The sequence below is a fragment of the Bos indicus x Bos taurus genome, chromosome 19 (genome assembly GCF_003369695.1).
Source record: "Bos indicus x Bos taurus breed Angus x Brahman F1 hybrid chromosome 19, Bos_hybrid_MaternalHap_v2.0, whole genome shotgun sequence".
Lineage (NCBI taxonomy): Eukaryota > Metazoa > Chordata > Mammalia > Artiodactyla > Bovidae > Bos > Bos indicus x Bos taurus.
This window is the reverse complement of record NC_040094.1, coordinates 43,273,780-43,294,527: the sequence shown is the minus strand read 5'-3', so window position 1 is coordinate 43,294,527 and position 20,748 is coordinate 43,273,780. Positions and strand designations below refer to the sequence as shown.

General features: G+C 53.9%; 2 protein-coding genes across 10 annotated transcripts in view; one reads left to right on the top strand and one right to left on the bottom strand.

The window, feature by feature from the left end:
- LOC113877090 (transmembrane protein C17orf113) overlaps positions 1-15,418 on the top strand; it is a 58,855-nt gene extending 43,437 nt beyond the window's left edge. For 3 of the 9 annotated variants that reach the window (XM_027516861.1, XM_027516864.1, XM_027516862.1), the window contains 7 exons: positions 3,681-3,829; positions 5,667-5,777; positions 7,429-7,594; positions 11,846-12,139; positions 12,888-13,084; positions 13,412-13,522; positions 13,994-15,418. In XM_027516861.1, coding sequence (XP_027372662.1) covers positions 3,681-3,829; positions 5,667-5,777; positions 7,429-7,594; positions 11,846-12,139; positions 12,888-13,084; positions 13,412-13,522; positions 13,994-14,230 — 1,265 coding nt within the window. In that variant the 3' untranslated portion in view covers positions 14,231-15,418. Of the gene's footprint in view, positions 1-565; positions 3,333-3,680; positions 3,830-5,666; positions 5,778-7,428; positions 7,595-11,845; positions 12,140-12,887; positions 13,085-13,411; positions 13,523-13,993 lie in introns of those variants that run through there. The other 6 variants (XM_027516857.1, XM_027516858.1, XM_027516856.1 and 3 more) reach the window with 3 other exon arrangements.
- Positions 15,355-20,178, bottom strand: NKIRAS2 (NFKB inhibitor interacting Ras like 2). Its single transcript, XM_027516865.1, has 4 exons — positions 20,046-20,178; positions 18,991-19,099; positions 18,014-18,255; positions 15,355-17,362 (listed from the first exon to the last, which is right to left on the bottom strand). Exons 2-4 carry the CDS (start codon positions 19,082-19,084, stop codon positions 17,123-17,125), a joined length of 576 nt encoding a protein of 191 aa, XP_027372666.1. The 5' UTR covers positions 19,085-19,099; positions 20,046-20,178; the 3' UTR covers positions 15,355-17,122.
- Between the last annotated feature and the right edge of the window lie 570 nt (positions 20,179-20,748).

The window sequence follows — 20,748 nt, the reverse complement described above, 5'->3', positions numbered from 1 at the left end:
CAAACAGCACACAGCTGGGGCCCTGTTTAACCTGTGGGCAGTCAACCTATCAGTTAATCCCAGAGCAGCAGAGCAGAGGGAGACCCCCAAGAATAAGGCTGACTGGGGCGATGCTGTAGAAAAACAAACAGATGCTTTAGAATCCTTAGGATTCCTAAAGCACTTTCACATTTATAAACATAACAACAAAAGATTACATGAATGGGAATTTCTGGAGGTCCTGTGATTAAGACTCCAAGCTTTCACTGCTGAGGGCCTGGGTTCAATCCCTGGTTGGGGAACTAGATCACAGAAGCAGTGTGGCGTGAGTAAAAAAAAAAATTGGTAAGTCATAACAACCTTTTAAGGAGATTGGGGGCAGGCATTAGCCTCAAGGCAACTAAGAGATGAACAGAGAGGTCAAATGACTTGCCCAAGGTCATGCAGCCAGTAAGTGACAAAGCTAGGATTAGTCCCTAAGACTGTCCAACCCCAGGCCTGTGCTCTTTCACCCCGTCCTGTCTGCCTCCCCTTCTCAGGAGTAGCCTAACCCTGTCTTCCCTTTTTCTCTCCCTGGCTGTCCCAGGTGGCCATCGCCAGTGTCTTGCACGCAGAGGCCCGTCAGCGCCTGAAGGCATCCCCGTATGTGGGCCTGGTGTTGGACGAGACCAGGGACTGGCCTGAGTCCCACCGTCTGGCCTTGTTTGTCACTTCAGTGTCCCCCTGCGATGGCCAGCCTGCCACCACCTTTCTGGGCAGTGTGGAGCTACAGGAAGGCAAGGCCACCGCTGGCCAAGTCCTGGACATCCTGCAGGCTTTTGGCGTGTCTGCATCCAAGCTGGCCTGGCTCAGCTCAAGCCTCCCCAGTGACCGCCTGGGGAGCGTGCGCCCGCAGCTCCAGGCCGCCTGCCCACTGCTCACGGAGCTACACTGCCTCCCTGGCCGGACAGACCCCAAGCCCCCTGCCTACCTAGGTGAATATGAAAGTGTACTGGATGCCCTATTTCGCCTGCATGGTGGCCCCAGTTCTCACGTGGTCCCTGAACTCAGGGCGGCACTGGACCTTGCAGCTATTGACTTGGCAGGACCACGGCCAGTGCCCTGGGCCTCCCTGCTGCCTGTGGTGGAAGCTGTGGCTGAGGCTTGGCCTTGCCTGGTGCTCACACTGGAGGCCTCTGCCCCAGCCTCGCCTACCACAAGGGCGCTGGCCCTCGCCCTGCGCCAGTTCACCTTCGTGGCCTTCACCCACCTCCTGCTGGACGTTCTGCCCTCCGTGCAGAAGCTGGCCCTTGTCCTGCAGCCAGAAGAGCCGGATTTGGCCTTGCTGCAGCCTCTGGTGATGGCAGCTACAGCCTCCCTCCACGCACAGTGCAGTTCAGGTGGGGCGCGCCTCCAGGGCTTCCTGCAGGAACTGACATCCTCTAGTGCCGATCTGGGCTGTGGCCGCTGCACCTACCGCGGTGTGGAGCTGGTGGGCTACTCTGAAGCTGCGGTCCAGGGCTTGGAGCGACTGCGGGGAGCCTTCCTGGACTCCATGCGGAGGGGGCTGCGGGACTCTTACCCCGGGCCCTCGCTGGACGCCGTGGCCGCCTTCGCGGCCATCTTCGACCCCCGCCGCTACCCGCAGGCCCCAGAGGAGCTGGGCGCTCACGGCGAGGGGGCACTCCGCGTCCTGCTGCGCGCCTTCGCCCCCGCTGTGGTGCGCCAGAGGGCGCTGGGCGACTTCGCGCTCTTCAAGCGCGTGGTGTGCAGCCTGGGGCGGCTGGGCCCGCGGGCCCTGTGCACCAAGCTGGCGTGCGCGCGCTCAGAACTGCACGAGCTCTTCCCCGACTTCGCCGCCCTGGCCGCACTGGCCTTGGCGCTGCCTGCGGGCGCCGGCCTCCTGGACAAGGTCGGCCGCAGCCGGGAGCTGCGGTGGTGGGGGCCAGGCGGGGCGGGGGAAGGGCGGGGCGGCCCCGTGGTGAAGATCGCGGTAGATGGGCCGCCGCTGCACGAGTTTGACTTCGCGCTGGCGGTGGAGTTCCTAGAGAGCGGGTGGGGCGAGGGCCTCCTGGGCTCGCAGCTCACCTGAGAGCGGCCTCCTCTCCCCTGTCCAGCCGGTCTGGGGCCCTGGACTCGCTAAGGGCCAAGCCAGACTTGACCTAGCAAGCTTACCTCCTAACTGTGGCCTCCCACCCACCTTCCCCGGGCTTCCTCGGCTCCACGCTGAGTACTAACCCGGCTCAGTGGGATGTGGAGGAGGGGCTGGGTCGGGGGTGCGAGGGGGGCTTGGGCCCGTGGGCAGAGGTGCTAGGGTCTCGGGCACCCTAAATATCACTCCTGACCTTTCCGGTTCTGCGGGGAGTAGTTCACCCTGTTCCCTCGGAACTCCACTCAAGTTTTCTCTCTAGAAAAGCTGAGGGGTCTTGGTTGGAAGGAGGAAGACAGAGCCTCCTCAGTTGAGGGGTTGAAGGTCAGGAGACTGGGTCCTTGACTGTTAGCCCTGCTCCTAGCAACACGTCTTCTCTTCAGATACGACTGGGGGAAAAATGACTGTCTTTGTTTTTAACGCACATCAGAGCACCCTCTCTGTGAAAAAGCTCAAGGGAAGTAAGAGGTGCCCTCTCCACCAACAGGCTGCCTGAGACTTTTCTGTACTTGGCTATATGTAGACATCCACTCCAGTATTCTTGCCTGGAAAATCCCATGGACAGAGGAGCCTGGGAGTCAACAGTCCATAGGGTGGCAAAGAGTCGGACTAGACTGAAGCGACTTAGCGCACACACACAGACATACATATTTATCAATGTGAAATAAATCTATCCTAGCCTCCCTCGTGTTAACACACAAAACTGAAAAGGACTTCTTTTGGTTTTGCAACAACAGGGTTCAAAAAAGTCCCAAATGGGCTGAATTTATTTCTAATTTTTTTCTTCCTCAAAGTCTGGTTGTTCTCCAAGTTCCTAACCTTCCCCTGCCCTTGCCTCAGATCTCTCTCTCTCTTTTTTTTTTTTTGGCAGTGCTGAGATTTTAGTTCCCTGACCAGGGATTGAACCCAGGCCCCTGCCTCAGACCTTTAAGACCAAAGAGTGTATAAACCACAGTGCTGGACTGGTTGACCCCAAGGACCAGCCTCAGGCCTGACCCAGGGGTGTTGGAGGGCTTTTGTCTCCAGTGGAGAGCAGTTGGGGCCTCACCGGAGTTGGGGAATACATCCCTTCAGATTCTGGGGGGTTTCCTATCCCCTCTGTCAGCCCTTGCTGTGAATGTTGTGGGGGATCTGGAGGGGAGTAGTTAGTGAGAGGGGAGGGGGCTGGCCATTCCAAGTCTCCTAGGTTTGGGTTTAATTTGCAATAAAGTGGAAACCCAGTGCATCGTGCAGTCTCCATGGTGGTGTGTGTGTCAGGGGCCCGCCCCGACTCCCCTCTGGGGTTCACTGGGGCCATAATGCTGCCCCTGCGGCGGGGGGGTGGTGGTCATCCTTCTGGGCTGGGAGCCTGGAACTGTGGACCCTCTGCTTCCACTTCCCCAGTGGTGCAGGGGAGAGGCGCAGAGATGGGCTGTAATCACCCTGGGCTTAGCCAGCGCTGCTTTGTGGAGATGAGAGTTTCTGCCCTGGCTCCACAGCCAAGAAGCCCATCAACCTCTTTTGTTCTGGCTGTGGAGGGAGGAGCGAGCCCTGTGACTCCCTGTTTCAGACCCTGCCCTTCTTCCTCCTGCAGCAGGCCCGGCCTCCGGAGCCCCCAGCCCGCTGCTGGCCTCCCTGGCCCTGCCCGCCAGGCCTCTGCAGCCCCCGCTGGACTTCAAGCACTTGCTCACCTTCCACTTCAATGGCGCCACCCCGCTCAGTCTCTTCCCCAACTTCAGCACGGTACGGGCTGGGCGGGCGGGTGGGGGGAGTGCAACCCAGCATGGGGGTGGGCTGGGAAGGTGGGCTCCCAGGGGCCGGCTCTTAGAAGCTGGGTCCAACCAGGAGCAACATCCCCCCGAGTGACCAGGTGCTCCCCAAATGGGGCCCAGCTCCTCCTTAGGCCAGAATATCCAGGATGCTACTGTCCTGTCCCCTAGCAACTGGTGCTGAGCCCGGAGGGCCTGTGAGCTGCAGGTTTCATCGAGCTTTCATAAAGGGGCATCTGTGGATGATCTGTGTATGTCTGTGTGCCTTTCCGTTTTAGTTTGTCTCTGTAGGACTTTGTGTGTATTTATGGGTGTGAGTTTGTGCACGTGTGCTTGTGAACTCTTTATGCCTGTGCAGTTGTCTTTATGTAGTGTATATGCCTGGGTATCTGAGTTTTTTTGTGTCTACTGTGTATGTGTTTGGTGTGTGCCTGGCCTCCGCGTGTATGTTTTCCTATGGTTTGGATGATTGTAAGTTTGTGAATGTGTGCCATTGGTGTGCAGGTGAGTGTGTATCTTTCTGCTTGTTTCTGTGATTTGTAACTACCTGTAAGTTTATGGGCTGTGTGTCTGCCTACTAGTCTGTGTACTAGTATTTCCATGTATGTGTGTAAATATGAAATTTACTTCACTATATGAGCTATAAGGTATATGACCCCTTTTAAAAATTTTCTGAAAAATCAAATGTAATCATTGATGAGCCTCACCCCATCCTGAAAAGATGGTGGGAAAGTCTATCTAATCACCCTTGGGAGCCCCTTCCTTCCCGCCCTCCAGACTTGTACAAAGAGCCTAAGGAGCCCGAGACAATTGGGGGGGGTCCTCTGGTTTTCAGTCCCCACTGTCACTTGCTGACATGCTCATTGTTCAGGCACATGGTCCCCATGAGGGGGTCAATCTGCAGTTGTTCTCATCACTGGGGGCCCTGCAGGCCACTCTCCCCTGAAATCCTGTCCCGCCCCGCCACCCACCTACCTCAGCCCCTGGCCCTGGGTGCTGTGAGGGTTAGAACCTCTTTCTGGTCTCAGGGAAGTTTCTGAAACCATGCTCTTCTCTCAAAGCCTGTGTTCTCCTCTCTCAGGAAGGTTTGGAAAGTTCCTCTTGACAAGCAAGCCCCCAACGACTTCTGCTTTTGACACAACAACCCAGCCCTTGAGAAAAGGGAACATAAAGGCTTGGTTTGATAGAAGAAACAGAAATTATTTAAAACAAGGAAAAGAAAAAAAATACAAATTCATATTCCAGGGAAATGCCCTACTCTTCAGGGAACCCTCTGGCTTCCATCTGCTAACCCTGCTCCCTGCCCCCAGCCTGGTCCCCCACTGCCCCGGGCCGTGGCTCTCACTCTCAGGCCCTGTGACAGCGGCAAAGCTGATACGATAAGCTTTATCTCCCCCAGCCCACAAGCGCAGCACAAGGCTGGGTTATGGGGGAGGAAATTCCAAATTCCCTTCTCCGCTTCTCCCTGCCCCCAACTCTGCACACGTAGATGTAATTCTCATGAATGAGGAAAAAAAGAGACCAGAGGGGCAGCAAGGGAAGTCAGTGTGATCACCAGGCCATGGTTTCTCAAGATCACAAAAGTCACATGCCATCCCCCTGCCTCCAAGCACAAGCCTAGGCCGTCTAAGAAAGTCAGCCAGGGAAGAGGCTTTTCTTTTCCAGTGTTTAATATCCACAGACATGAGAAATTTCTTCCTATGGGCTGACCACTGCCCTCGTCCATAGACTTTAGTTTTGGACAATTGGCACTGCCCTCCCACCTTACTTAGCTGACCCCACAGTTACTATGCCCTCCCACCCCTCCACAGATGGACCCGGTCCAGAAAGCTGTCATCAGCCACACATTTGGGGTTCCCTCTCCCCTGAAGAAGAAGCTCTTCATTTCCTGTAACATCTGTCACCTGAGATTCAACTCAGCGGTGAGAGGGAGTTGTGGAAACAGGCTTGGGGGGCGCTGGGCAGGGAGCGGGCTGGACCCTTGGCTTCCAGGTCTTTCCTGCCTGGAGGAATAGGGGTGGCAAAGGGACTGTGGTCTGTATTTTCTGTCCTTCGTTGAGGAAGAGCCGCCCCTGGCCCTTTATCCATACTATCCTCTCCTCTCTCCAGATTCCTGTGCCCCTTCCCAGCCCATCCCCCTAGGATTCTGTTTTCCTCCCCCTATGCCTCTCTCCTGTGTTCTGGAACCTTCTGATGAGAGCAGGCTGCCCTTCCTTACTCTGGGTCCCTGGGGCCACCATCAGTTCTGGTTCGGGGCTGAGTTCTTAACACACCTGAGAGTTTACAGAATCTGTTTGTGCCCATCCTCTTAATTGGTTCTCATGATACATCTGTGAGATGGTTCGAGGTCCCATCCTCAGCCTCATTTTTCAGATGAGGAAACTGAGCTTCAGAGAGGTTAAGTGACTTGCCTGAGGTCACACAGCTGGTAATTAGCAGAGCTGGGATTTGAACCCAGGCCTGGCTGACCCCACAGTCCACATACTTCCTAGCAGGGCCTGCCCCTAGAGAGTAGGGAAGCCTCATTCTGGCCTCCAAGGGAACGTTTGCCTTCTGTCCAGGCAACTTCTGCAGTTTGGGGAGATGCTGTTGGCAGACCTGCTCTTGTGAAAGAGCCTAAGGAGGGGCCACAGGGCCTTCTTTCCTACTTTGGGGAGCAACAAGCAGGAATCCCCAGTGGACAGGCCAGGTTTGGGGGTTCCTTCCAGGCTTTCAGGTTACGTGAGTCATGCAAGTGATGGACAGAGAGATGAAAAATATATGGTTTCTTTATCAGAATGAGTTTCATTTATCAAATTGAGACTCATTTATCAAAATGAGACTCATTCTGATAAAGAAACCATATATTTTTCATGCCAGGCCCAACACAGTGCCTGGCAAATAGCAAATGCTCAGGAGCTATTTGTTAAAAAACACGTACAGAAGGATGAATGATCCGGAGTGTATGTTCCCTAAAGCATGGGGACTGCTCTGTTTTCTCACTCGTGCATTTATAAACCTAGTAACTAATATTCACTGAGCACTTATTCTCTGTACTAGGCCCTTGTCATTCATCCCTGGGTTGGAAAGATCCCCTGGAGAAGGGAATGGCAACCCACTCCAATATTCTTGCCTGGAGGATCCCACGGACAGAGAAGCCTGGCAGGGTATAGTCCATAGGGTCGCAAAGAGTTGGATACAACTGAGCAACTAACACTTTCGCTTTCACTTGTCATTCATGTTCTCATTTTCATTCTCACAACTCTGTGATATCAGTATTATCATACCAAAGCTTATGAGTCAGGAAACTGAGGCTCAGAAAGGTGAAGTGACTTGCCCAAAGATGCACAGCTAAAGAGGCGTTGAGGCAGAATTGGAAGGCAGTGGCGGTTTGCCTGGGCGTTCACATACGAGAATGCATTCTGTAACCCTTGGGCCCACATACGTGCTATAATGATAACAACAATGGCAAGGATTTGCTCCCTGTGTGGCTGGAGCCCTGCCTCCCTCTGACCTGCCCCCTACGTGCCAGCTCATGGATGGGGCAGGTAGATGCAGCAAATGAATGGTGACCCCAGACTCTCCCCTCCCCAGAACCAGGCCGAAGCACATTACAAAGGCCACAAACATGCCAGAAAACTCAAGGCTGTTGAAGCCGCCAAGAGCAAGCAGAGGCCGCAAACCCTGACCCAGGATGAGATGCGGGTGCCCCCCACCCCGACTCCAGCCAGTGGAGCCCCTGAAGAGCGGCACAGCAAAGGTCAGTCCTGAACTTTTGTCCCGCCCCTGTCCCACTCCAAATCTGGTTTCCGATAAGGGGTTGAGTGCTTGCTGCTTATTATTCCCGCTTGTGTTGGAGTATTCCGTCTGTACAGGGAGAGGCACACACCACAGGGAAGAGCATCTTGGATTTTCCAGCCTGAATCTGCTGAGGTGAATAAACATGTCACAAAGCACCCCAGAAGCACCGCCCGCCCCCCTCCTCGGGCCCTTTCCCAGTCACTACCTGGTTAGCTTCCCAGGCCTGGGATAACGAATGACCACAAACTGGGTGGCTGAAAGTAACAGAACTGTATTTTCTCAGTTTCTGGAGGTCAGACCTTTGGAACAAGGTGTCAGCCAGGTTGGTTCCTTCCCAGGGTGCAGAGAGAGAGAGTCTGTTTCACCCCCTCTTCTAGCTTCGTGGTTGCCAGCAATCCTTGGCCACATTCTGATCTTCTGTCTCAACCCTCACATCACCTTCTCCCTCGTGCCTGTGTGTTCACGTGATCTTCTTTGAAGGACACCAGTCACTGACCTAGGGCCCACTCTAGTCCAGTTTGATCTCATCTTAACTAATTACATCAGCAAAGACTCTGCTTTCCAGATAAGATCACACTCGGAGATTCCAGATGGACATGAGTTTGGGGGTGATGCTATTCAACCACCTATAACCCTCCCCCAGGATAACCATGAGCCTGACTTTTCTCACCAGAGGTTAGTCTCACCTGGTTTTGGTCAGTGACATACAGACGGTTCCCAACTTCACGATGATTTGGACTATGATCTTTTGACTTCCCAGGGCTTCCCTGGTGGCTCAGTGGTAAAGAATCCACGTGCAATGCAGGACACATGGGTTCGATCCCTGAGTCGGAAAGATCCCCTGGAGAAGAGAATGGCAACCCACTCCAGTATTCTTGTCTGGAGAACCCTATGGATAGAGGAGACTGTTGGGCTACAGTCCATGGGGTCACAAAGATTTGGGCATGACTGAAGCGACTTAGCACACAGCACATGTGGTATGAGGGCGATATGCATTCAGTTAGAAATTGGACTTCCAATTTCAAGTTTTGATCTTTTCTGGGCTAGAGATATACAGTACATACTTTTTTTTTTTTTTAATTGGAGTATAATTGCTTTACTGTGTTGTTTTCAATTCAGTTGCTCAGTCATGTCCAACTCTTTGCAACCCCATGAACTATAGTAGACCAGGCTTCCCTGTCCATCACCAACTCCTGGAGCTTGCTCAAACTCATGTCCATCAAGTCGGTGATGCCATCCAACCATCTGATCCTCTGTCATCCCCTTCTGCTCCCGCCTTCAATCTTTCCCAGTATCAGGATCTTTTCCAATGAATCAGTTCTTTGCATCAGGTGGCCAAAGTATTGGAGCTTCAGCTTTAGCATCAATCCTTCCAGTGAACATTCAGGACTGATTTCCTTTAGGATTGACTGGTTTGATCTCCTTGTAGTCCAAGGGACTCTCAAGTCTTCTCAAATACCACAGTTCAAAAGCATCGATTCTTTGGCATTCAGCCTTCTTTATGTTCCAACTCTCACATCCATACATGACTACTGGAAAAATCATAGCTTTGACTAGATGGACCTTTGTCAGCAAAGTAAAGTCTCTGCTGTTTATATGTTGTCTAGATTTGGCCATAGCTTTTCTTCCAAGGAGCAAGCGTCTTTTAATTTAATGGCTGCAGTCACCATCTGCAGTGATTTTGGAGCCCAAGAAGATAACAATGTTGTATTAGTTTCTGCTGTACAAGGAAGTGAATCAACTCTCTGTGTAATATATCCCCACCCTCTTGGACCTCCCCTCATACCCTCCTCATTCCCGCCCTCGAGGCCACCACAGAACACCGAGCTGAGTTCCTGGTGCTATGCAGCAGGTTCCCACTAGCTGTCTGTTTCACACATGGTAGTGTATGTCAGGCAGTCCTGATCTCCCAACTTGCTCCACACTCCGCTTCCCCTGTGTGCACGTGTCCAGTCTCTACCTCTGTGTCTCTATTCCTGCTCTGCAAATAGGTTCATGTGTACATTTTCCTAGATTCCACATATACGCATTAGTATATGATATTTGTTTTTCTCTTTCTGACTTACTTCACTCTGTGTGACAGAGGTATGTACTCTTTTGTGATGTTTACCCTCCTGGTCAGCCACGTGACCAGGAGGGTAAACAACTGACACACAACCATTTTGTGCCCATGCAAGCAATGTGCTTTTCACTGTCAACACCGTATTCCATAAACAACATCAGAGAGTCAACACTTTATTATGAAATACGCTTTGTGTTAGATGATTGCGCTCAACTGTAAGCTAAGGTAGGTGTTCTGAGCACATTTAAGGTAGGCTGGGCCAAACTTGTGTGTTCGATAGGTTCAGTTCAGTTCAGCTGCTCAGTCGTGTCCGACTCTCTGCGACCCCATGAGTTGCAGCATGCCATGCCTCCCTGTCCATCACCAACTCCTGGAGTTCACTCAAACTCACATCCATCGAGTCGGTGATGCCATCCAGCCATCTCATCCTCTCTCGTCCCCTTCTCCTCCTGCCCCCAATCCCTCCCAGCATCAGGGTCTTTTCCAATGAGTCAACTCTTCTCATGAGGTGGCCAAAGTACTGGAGTTTCAGCTTCAGCATCATTCCTTCCAAAGAAATCCCAGGGCTGATCTCCTTCAGAATGGACTGGTTGGATCTCCTTGCAGTCCAAGGGACTCTCAAGAGTCTTCTCCAACACCACAGTTCAAAAGCATCAATTCTTTGGCACTCAGCCTTCTTCACAGTCCAACTCTCGCAGCCATACATGACCACTGGAAAAACCATAGCCTTGACTAGATGGACCTTTGTTGGCAAAGTAATGTCTCTACTTTTGAATATGCTATCTAGGTTGGTCATAACTTTCCTTCCAAGGAGTAAGTGTCTTTTAATTTCATGGCTGCAGTCACCATCTGCAGTGATTTTGGAGCCCCCCAAAATAAAGTCTGACAGACACTGTTTCCCCATCTATTTCCCATGAAGTGATGGGACCAGATGCCATGATCTTCGTTTTCTGAATGTTGAGCTTTAAGCCAACTTTTTCACTCTCCTCTTTCACTTTCATCAAGAGGCTCTTTAGTTCCTCTTCACTTTCTGTCATAAGGGTGGTGTCATCTGCATGTCTGAGGTTATTGATATTTCTCCTGGCAATCTTGATTCCAGCTTGTGCTTCTTCCAGCCCAGCGTTTCTCATGATGTACTCTGCATATAAGTTAAATAAGCAGGGTGACAATATACAGCCTTGATGTACTCCTTTTCCTATTTGGAACCAGTCTGTTGTTCCATGTCCAGTTCTAACTGTTGCTTCCTGACCTGCATATAGGTTTCTCAAGAGGCAGGTCAGGTGGTCTGGTATTCCCATCTCTTGAAGAATTTTCCACAGTTTATTGTGATCCACACAGTCAAAGGCTTTGGCATAGTCAATAAGGCAGAAATAGATGTTTTTCTGGAACTCTCTTGCTTTTTGCATGATCCAGCGGATGTTGGCAATTTGATCTCTGGTTCCTCTGCCTTTTAGGTTAGGTGCATTAAATGCATTTTTAAATTATGATGGGTTTATTGGGAGGTAACCCCCTTATAGGTTGAGGAAGATCTGGAGTGTGTAGGTTTTGCATCTGGCTTCTTCCATGCTGTTGTGTGTAGCTGTGGTTTGTCCTTTTTCATTGCCGTGTAGTATTCCACTGACCACCAACTCTTTTCACTATTCTCCTGTTGATGAATATTTGGACAGTTTCCAGTTTCTGCTGCTAGGAATAGTGCTCTATGAATATTACAGTACATCTCTTTGGTGACTTCCACTTATTTAACAGTTAGCTAATAACTGTAGATTATCAGGACTGGGTGGTCTCTCTGAGACCACTGGGCCCAACTTTATGATTTCATGTAGGAAAGCTGAGGCCCAAAGAGTCCCAAGTCTGCCCAGTGATTTGGTGAGGAGTCTGGAATTCAGTGCTGGTCATCCCTACACCAGGGGCCCTCCACTCAGCCATGCTACCGCCAGAATGTCTGTGCTTAAAATCATGGTCTCGAGGGACCTCCCTGGCAGTCTAGTTGTTAAGACTTCAAGCTTCCACTGTAGGAGTGGGGGAACTAAGATCCAACATGCCTCATGCAGCCAAAAGTTAGAAAAAATAAATAATTTTTTTTAAAGTTATGGTCTCAAGAATCATCTTGGAGCTTGCCCTCTTACCTGAGGCCTTCCATTTCCCCAGCAGTTCCTGCGGCCCCTCCTCCTGGTCCCGAAATCCAGTCACCCCGGAGTCCAGAACCCACGCCCAGGGAGCCAGTCCCCTCAGACCTCTTCGATGCTGCCTCCTCTTCCTCCTCTTCATCTTGCCTACCCTGCTCCCCAGAACCTGGGCCAGAGGCCCCAGAGCCTGAACCGGCAGCAGTTGCTATGGGAAGCGGTGTGAGTGGGGAAGGCAGGAGCGAGAAGGGGCGTCTCTACTGCCCCACATGTAAGGTGACCGTGAATTCTGCCTCCCAGCTTCAGGCTCACAACACAGGTCAGTGCGCCCGGCCAGCTTGAGTCCGGGGAGGAGGTGCCCCTCACCAGATGCAGGCAGGCTGTCGCTTCTGGGTGGCCCCTGTGATTGAGGGCTGGGTGACAGAGGTGCTGTGCCCAGCTGTGAGTGGGCAGGCATTTGGGGTCCTCCAGCTAATGCTTGGGGAGAGAGGATTGGGAAGAGACATCCGAGGCAACAAGATCTGAAGGGTCCCACACAAGATGGGAGACACCCTCTCCATCTCTCCTTGGGTCAGACCTGGGGGACGGGATTGGGATGAGAGTCAAAGGCTGATCATTTACTCTGCAAGGAAGCTTCCTTGAGACATGAAACGAAAGCAGCTGGGAGGATCTTTGGGGCTTTCCAGGTGGCACTAATGATAGAGAAACCCCTGCCAATGCAGGAGACATAAGAGATGTGGGTTTAATCCTTGAGATGCTGGGAGATCCCCTGGAGAAGGACGTGGCAACCCACTCTAGTATTCTTGCCTGGAGAATCCCACAGACAGAAGAGCCTGGTGGGCTACAGTCCATGGGGTTGCAAAGAGTTGAACACGACTGAAGAAACTTAGCACGCATGGGAGGACCTTTCAGAGGGAAAGAGAAACTTCATGTGGCTGGGGGAGCTGTCGGTGTGGAGCAGCCTGGAGGCTTCAAGGGACAGCCAGGCTGACCTGGCTTGGAGGGGGTCTCCGTAGCCCTGCCACCCCTCTCTGGTGCTGACAAGCTGTCTCCTTTCCTTCCGCCAGGAGCCAAGCACCGGTGGATGGTGGAAGGTCAGCGGGGCGCTCCCCGCAGGGGCCGGGGCCGCATGGTGCCCCGGGGAGGAGCTGGACACAAGGCCAAGAGAGTGACAGGGGGCCGGGGGGGCCGGCAGGGGCCCAGCCCCCCGTTCCACTGTGCTCTCTGTCAGCTCCAAGTCAACTCAGAGACCCAACTCAAGCAGGTGGGGCAAGTGAGGCTGGGATTGGGGGTGGAGCAGAGGTGAGGGGGTGGGCCCCATGCCAGGCGGGCAGGAGAGAGCCTTCAGGGAGAAGGTGGGTGGAGCAGAACAGGGTGCAGGTGGGGAAAGAGGTGTGACGCTCAAGGGATGGTGAGCTCCTGGAAGGCAAAGGCCAATTCTTGCCTCCCCTTCCCAGGGCTGCTCCAGGGCCAAGTGGACTAGGTGTGTGAACTGTGGGTAGCAGAAGGGTGAGCTAGCCAAGCATGAGAGGGTGGTTTTGGGGTCCCTGGGTTCCTCGTCTTGTTCCCAGTCTGTCTGTCTGTCCACTAGCACCTGAGCAGCAGGAGGCACAAAGACCGCCTGGCTGGGAAGCCCCCCAAGCCCTCCAGCCAGCACAGCAAGCTGCAGAAGCATGCAGCACTGGCTGTGAGTCTCCTCAAGGTATCGGTACAGGTCCGGAAGGGAGGGCAGGCTGGGAGGTGGGAGGTGAGGCAGGAAGGAAGCCTCCCCACCCCATTTCATGGCAGCCTGGGCAGGGAAAGAACTGGGGTTGGGTTTTTGGTTGTCTTGGGATCTGCCCAGAAAAATTTCCGGGGAGGTGGGCCCGGGAAAGTCATCTCAGGGACAAGCGCAAGGGGTGGGCGAGCATCTCCTGGAGACTGTGTCCACCCCCCACTCCCCATAGCCTCCCCCCTTGGCCCATCCCAAGAGTCTCCTCCCTCTGGACAGGACAACAGGTGGTGGAGAAAGCCCTGTGGAATGAATGTGTGGGGGTGGGAAGGGAGGAGGATTTAGGTTTGGAATCCTGAAAGTCACGTTTTTCCTGCAGCAAAAGGTCTAGGGATGGGGCCAAGGGAGGGGAGCGGATTTTCCTGGGGTCAGAGACTGTGTCCATCCCTCTTTTCTTTGCAGTCTAAACTGGCCTTGCAGAAGCAACTCACCAAGACCCTGGCAGCCCGCTTCCTGCCCAGCCCGCTCCCCACTGCGGCGGCAGCCATCTGTGCCCTGCCAGGGCCCCTGGCCCTCCGGCCTGCCCCCACAGCGGCCACCACCCTCTTCCCAGCTCCAATCCTGGGTCCAGCTCTGTTTCGCACCCCAGCAGGAGCCGTTCGCCCTGCCACGGGACCCATCGTTTTTGCCCCCTATTAGCCCTCCCGGGAAGCCCAGGGCTGACTTCCCAGCAGTTGCCCCTGCCCGCCACCGGCCCTGACCCCTCTCCCTGAGATGCCTCAGTTCCCTCCATCCCTCAGGAGAAGGCCTTTTACAGCCTTGGGGTCCTGCCCAATCTAGGAAGAGCTGGGCTAACGCTAAGAGCTGCTGCCCAGCCCTCAGTCTGCACTGGGGACTCAAATAATGCCACCCTGGCCCACGGACCATCCATCCGCACCCTCCCTGCCTCTGGTGTCTAGGGCTAGTCCTGGGCTCCCCTCCATTTCCCATCCTTACGGGGAGCAAGCCGAAAAATCCAAAGATCTATGCAATAATCCTAGCCCCAGCCCCATGGTGCTCTCATCCCTGCAACTCAAGACCTATAGCCATGTGGCCAGAGGCCCAAGGAATCTGACTTTCTCCTAGCCTGAGGACAAGACTGTGACCTCTCTTCCCGTGCCCTGCAGGGGGTGGGGTGAGGGGGGTCTTCCCCATTCACTGGATTCCCCAGAGAATCACTGGCGATGATGGAGGGGGTCTCCAGTGGGAGTGGGTTCAAGGCCGCCTGGACAAGGGTGTGGTGGACGGTGGAGAGAGGGAGCGGCACCAAGTGGGGCAAAGCCAAGGGGCGGCTGGGGCCGCAAGCCTCGGGGGTTTTCACCTGCTGACAGGATGGGGTGAGGTGATGGTGACGTTCTGGCTGGGCCGTCTGTAACAGAGGAAATGACCAGTCCCACACACGTTCTCCCCTCTTAGCCTTTCATTGATTCTTCCTGAACCCCAGCTCTCAAGGGGAAAGAGTGACATTGGGTCTCCCTCAGACTATGGGCCCCCCCGACACCAAATCCACCCCCCAGGGCTCCCCTCCAGGTCCTCACTTCAAACTGGCCCCCAGCACTCACTTCAGCTTTCTCCCCAGACCAGCAGCCCAAGCCCCCCTTGCTGTGTTGGGATCCACTCTCGAGACCCACTTTCGTGCTGTCAAGATGACTGCCACCACCCCGCTCCCACCCCAGCACTGCCACCCACCACCCCACGATATGGGACTTCGCCAGTATCCGCCTGTTATTTTTTAAAAAAGCTATTTCCAATGGGGGAACAAGAAAAAAGGGGGAGGGGAGGGAAACTTTTTGATAACAGTTGTGGTTTTATTGTGTCCAACACATCAATAAATGAATTTAAGCTCAAGCCTGTATACACCCTAAAACTCGACTCGCCCAGCTGGGCCGCCTGCCCCTGCTCGCCTCTCCCGTCCTGGGGAGAAGGGGCGTGTATTGGAGGTCATCTGGCTGTAGTGTTTCACCTGTGCTAGGTGTGTGCATCAGAAGCAGGTGAGCACGGGAGGCTGCAGGTTATAAGCTCACCTGAACAGCGTGCTGGAAGTGTGACCACCCTTCTGAGCCCCCGACAGGCCTGGCAGCTCCTGAGAAGCTGCTCCTGCCTGGCCTTGTTTTGCTCAGGCATCTGAGGTAAGAAGGGAGCGCTAGAGGAGCACCTTGCCCAGCCTCCACCGGGGCAGCAGGCATATAAACACAGGAAATTGATAAATAGAAGTCCAGCGATCAGCTGAAAACCACCACAGGAACGGGAAAGACCGGTCCCCAGGCCCGGGAGGTCCGCTGATTGGGCGCTGGGCAGCCGCTCTGGCAACTAGAGCGAGTAGTGCGCTCCTGCCCCCTGGTGGTCGGGGGAGCAGTGTCCCAGCCTGCGGGGCTGTGGGCATAGCACCTTGAAAAGGGAGAAGCTGAGGGGACAGTCGCAGTTGCGGGCAGTATCCAACCACAGGGCTAGAGAGCATAGAATCGAGATCATCTTACAGATGAGAAAAGCGGAGCCCCGAGAGGGGAAGGGCCTTACAGGCCCACAAAGCCAGCTGCTGACTCCCAGCCCAGCTGCATTTCATTCCACCTCACCCAGTGACATGCTCCCTGAGCAGGAAAAGGAAGCTAGGGGAAGAGTTACAACAGAAAAGGACACTCCCAGGAGGCTAGCTTCTTCTAGCCAAGGAGAGGACAGGGGAGAGGTTGGGCTGTTGGATGAGGGGTGCCCAGAACACCAGCACACACACATGTGCACATCCACACATGTGCACATCCACACACAGATGCCTGGACACCCTTTCTCTAGAGTCCAGGCTGGTGCCATGAGAGAGAGAGAGACAATGTATGTGTGTGTGTGTGTGACCCAAACACCAGCATGCACATGTGCACATCTACACACAGATACGTGGATGCCCTTACTCTAGAGTCCAGGCTGGTACCGTGTGTGTGTGTGTGTGTGTGTGTGTGACCCAAACACCAGCACATACACATGCACATCTACACACAGATATGTGGACACCCTTTCTCTAGAGTCCAGGCTGGTGCCATAAGTGTGTGTGTGTGTGTGACCCAAACACCAGCACACACACACACGTGCACATCTACACACAGATACGTGGACACCCTTTCTGTAGAGTCCAGGCTGATGCCGTGTGTGTGTGGGTGTGGGTGTGTGTATGTAGAGGCTTCCTGAACAGGGGGTGTGTGCGCGTGAGAGAGGAGAATAGACACTCGCAGGAAACCAGGAAGCGGGAGGTCCCTGTGATGGGAAGCAGACCCTAGATGCGGCGCTTCTGCATAGAGCTCTGCTTCCTCTCCTGGCAGGTAAAAGTACAATGACCCACAACTACCCCAGTCACCGCAGGGCAGATATGATGGGGGCTGGGGGGCTGGCGGTGCTAACCTAGACTGTCAGCAATTCCCAGAGCTGGGAGGGAGCAAAAGCGACCTGAGCCTGGGACAGCCCAGCTGCCTGGCCTAGTGGTGAGCTCCCCACCTTGACTGGGAAGCAAAGCTCACCTAAACCCCCCGTTCCCCCCAAACCATCTTCCAGGGCTGGGAAGGCACCACTTCAGCCATCCAAGGAGCCGCTGCCCTTGTTCTTGCGGCTGAGGGGGAAGGCAGACTTGCTCTGGGGCTGGGTCATCTTGCTGGCCAGGTAGACGAAGGGCTCCAGCAGTGACCGGCGGTCAGCCACTGACACCTCCCACAGCTTCACCTTCTCCGACTTGGCCCAGTGCTGAGCCACGTCCGGGTCTACACGCCGCTGCTCCTGCAGGTCACACTTGTTGCCGAGGACCACAATGGTGACCTGCGGAAGAGGAACACAGGAGAGGCCTGTGGCTGCAGCATGGACCTTGGGGGCAGGGATGAGGGCCAGTGACCACGTCGGGCTTGTCATGGAACTCCCAGAGCAGATGGAAGCCAGAACTTGAACAGAGGAAGGAGAGGAAAAAGCAACCACTTCCACCTCGCAGTCTTAGGGGAGGGGAAGAAGTCTCAACAGCTGAGGTCTCATCTCTTCCTATGTTAAAACTGTGGGCGGGGCCTCCATCTGGCACCCCCTCCAGGAGTTCTGTTACAAGCCCTGTGTCATTCATGCCTGATCATTACTGGGAGCCAGTTAGTTGCTGGCTAAGTTAACTGGTGAGGAAGCACTCCCAGAATGCCTGATTGAGAACAAAAGGGCCTTCACAGCTGAGCACACAACTACTATTAAAAAAGCCTAGTGAAGACATCATGTACTAGGTCAGGGATCTCCTAAACTCGAGTAGCCTCTCTGGTTGAGCTGTCTCAACATGTGGGCACCTCCAGTGGTGAAGATACCTGGCAGTGGTCTCCATCCCTGCCCTCCAGTTTCAAACCTAGCTCCTGGCAAATGAGGGAAAAACAGAGCCGTTCCGGGCCTCCGAAAGCCAGCCCAGGGCCCACTGTCTCTCACCACTGGGGTTCCCCTACACACCTCCTTCTTGTCCTTGGATTTGTCAATCTCCTTCTTGAGCAGCTCCACACGCTGAAAGGACTCCCGGCTGTCCGTGCTGTAGACCAGGACATAGCCATCAGTGCAGGAGAAGCAGTGCCGGGGCAACTCGGCCCCATCTCGGAGCCCCCGGGTGTCGTAGAAACGCACCTGCTCCCGGACCCCCCGGTCAGTCTCAATGGAGCCCACATAGATGTCCTCCTGCGTCTCGATCATCTCAGAACCTGGGACAAAACGAGGAGGAAAAACTTGTCTCTGGGCTTTCTTGGTGGCTCAGTGGTCAAGAATCCACCTGCCAATGCAGGAGATTTGGGTTCGATCCCTGACCTGGGAAGAGCCCACGGGCCTTGGAGCAACCATGCCCCTGTGCCACAATTACTGAGTCTGTGCTCTAGAGCCCAGGAACCACAACTCCTGAAGCCCATGTGCCCTGGCACCTGTGCTCCATAACAAGAGAAGCCACTGCAATGACAAGCCCATGCACTGCAACTAGAGAGCAGCCCTCTCTTGCCTTCGCCACAACTAGAGAAAACCTGTGCAGCAACGAAGACTCAGCACAGATTAGAAAAACAACAACAACCTTGTTTCTAGGGAGAAAAGAGATTGGGAACCTGTGTGACTGAGGATATCCTAACAGGCCAACCAGATAGCGGGAGAAAGGAATGTCAGGGCTGAGGATCGGGGTCAGACTTCAAATCTGGCTGGACTGGAATGATTTGCGGAACAGAGTTAATCTTATGCTGATACCATGCTAAGCACAGCGTGACTTGCAAGCTTTTCCTTCCTATCCTTCTCTGATATTAGGTTTCCTCTTTCCAGATTTCTTCTGTGTGGCAGGGTTGGGATCTTTCAGATCCTAGGAGCACCACCAGGAGCAACTTTTAGCCTCTTCGTGTTGTGATCAAATCTTCTCTTCATACTTCCACTTCCTCCACCACAGCCCATCCCCAACAACTCACCCACCACATGGTTTCCGTACAGAAGCTGCTCCAGGATTGAAGTCTTGCCCACAGAAGCCTGGCCACACACGACCACCTTGCAGCTCTTCCCCATGCTTAGCTTTCAACCCTGAAGAATGGAAACACACTGGGTGAGGCAGGATCAGAACAGGGCCTTCCCTTAATCGAGGGCCCAAGTTCTGAACCAAACGCACAGCTGTGAGGAGTCGGCACTGTCCACCACCCTCGGCAGGGTGTACTATGTCCGCTATAGTGTCTCTGACGTGTCTGTGTCTGCTACTGGACAGTGAGCTGTCTTGTACTCATCTTATCCCCGGTATGTGGTCAGTAAGTGGCACAGAGCAAGTGCTCAGTAAATGTTGCCACAAAGCGGGCAGAGTAGCTGGCTTAAAGGAACCACTATCCAGGATCTTTTCTGTGCACAGAATGTATAGGATGTAGAGGACCAGTTGCTGAAGGGAGCTCCATGATCCCGTAAAGAAATAACCAGAGATATTATTTTGTGTGGATCTATCTTACATCACTCTTCTTGGGGAGTGAACAATTAAGAAGAACATTCTGCTTTCCAGAAAGGCTTATCTGGACAATCCGTTCCCTCTAATTCCCAGTCAAGGCCATGGCTAGGATGAAGAACATCAGACAAGAAACAAAGGAGGGAAGGAATCTAAGAAAACAATACTTTGTAAAGGAGTATACTTTGCTGCCCTTAGACATACCCAGATAAGGCTTAGACGCAGAAATCTCAAGACACTCCAAGAGATCTCAAGGCACCCCAAACACAGGTTTCCCAGAAGTCCTAGACAAAGATTCCCCCAGAGAAGAGAGACAGAGATAACTTCCCAAAGGGTTCTCACACAGAAACTTCTCCAGAGGTAACTCCCAGTACAGATCCCCACTTACCGCGAGCCCCGCAATTAAGGGGTACCCCAAGAGAGACTGCCACACGAGCCTCCTGGCACATTCTCCCCACCAGGGGGCTCCCAGAAGGAATCAGAATCCTGCCACCTTAAAGCGTCCCAAAAGCCGTGGTCGACCGCGGCCTCCCAGTCCCGTACCTCCTAGGGCCCTCGCAGCAGCACAGCCGGGCCCCTCCAGGCTCCCGGGGATCAGGGGTGGGGCAGCACCACGGCAAACACTAGGATCTCGCTCTGCGTCGATCCAGGCTCCGTCTGGTCCCGCCCCCGCAGCTTCCATCCGGCAAGACCAATTCCGGCGGCGGAGAGCGGGCGCCAGCGGCACAGCGCCCTCAGAGGCCGGCGGGGAAATGACGGTCTGAACCTCGGCTAGGTGGTCGCCAGGGCACAGGTTATACGCTGGCGGGACGCGCCGGGTGCTGTTCTGGTGTCTCAGATGCCCAGATGTTCTTTTTCTAAAGGCTACTACAGTAACACTTCGTTTATTCAGTCGTTTATTCATCCGATGTCTTCTGAGCGCATACTGTGTGCCACTTAACAGGACTACGTGCTGAGAAAAGGCTGGCGAATTAGACCTGGTTGCGGCCCATTAGAATGTCACCATCCAGAGGAGCTAGACATCTAACCCAATAACAGTCTAGCATGTAAGATCTATTACAGAGGTGCCGTGGGAGCACAGCCAAGGGGTGTTTAACTTGGGGACAGTGGGCATCACGTTATCCATGGAATCTTCCTGGAGGAGGTCAGGTCTGTGTTGAGGTTTGAAGCGGGTGGAAGGAAAGGGTGAAGAAAATATGGCAACATCCATGGCATTTACTGGAACTACACGTATTTGGGTTCAGTA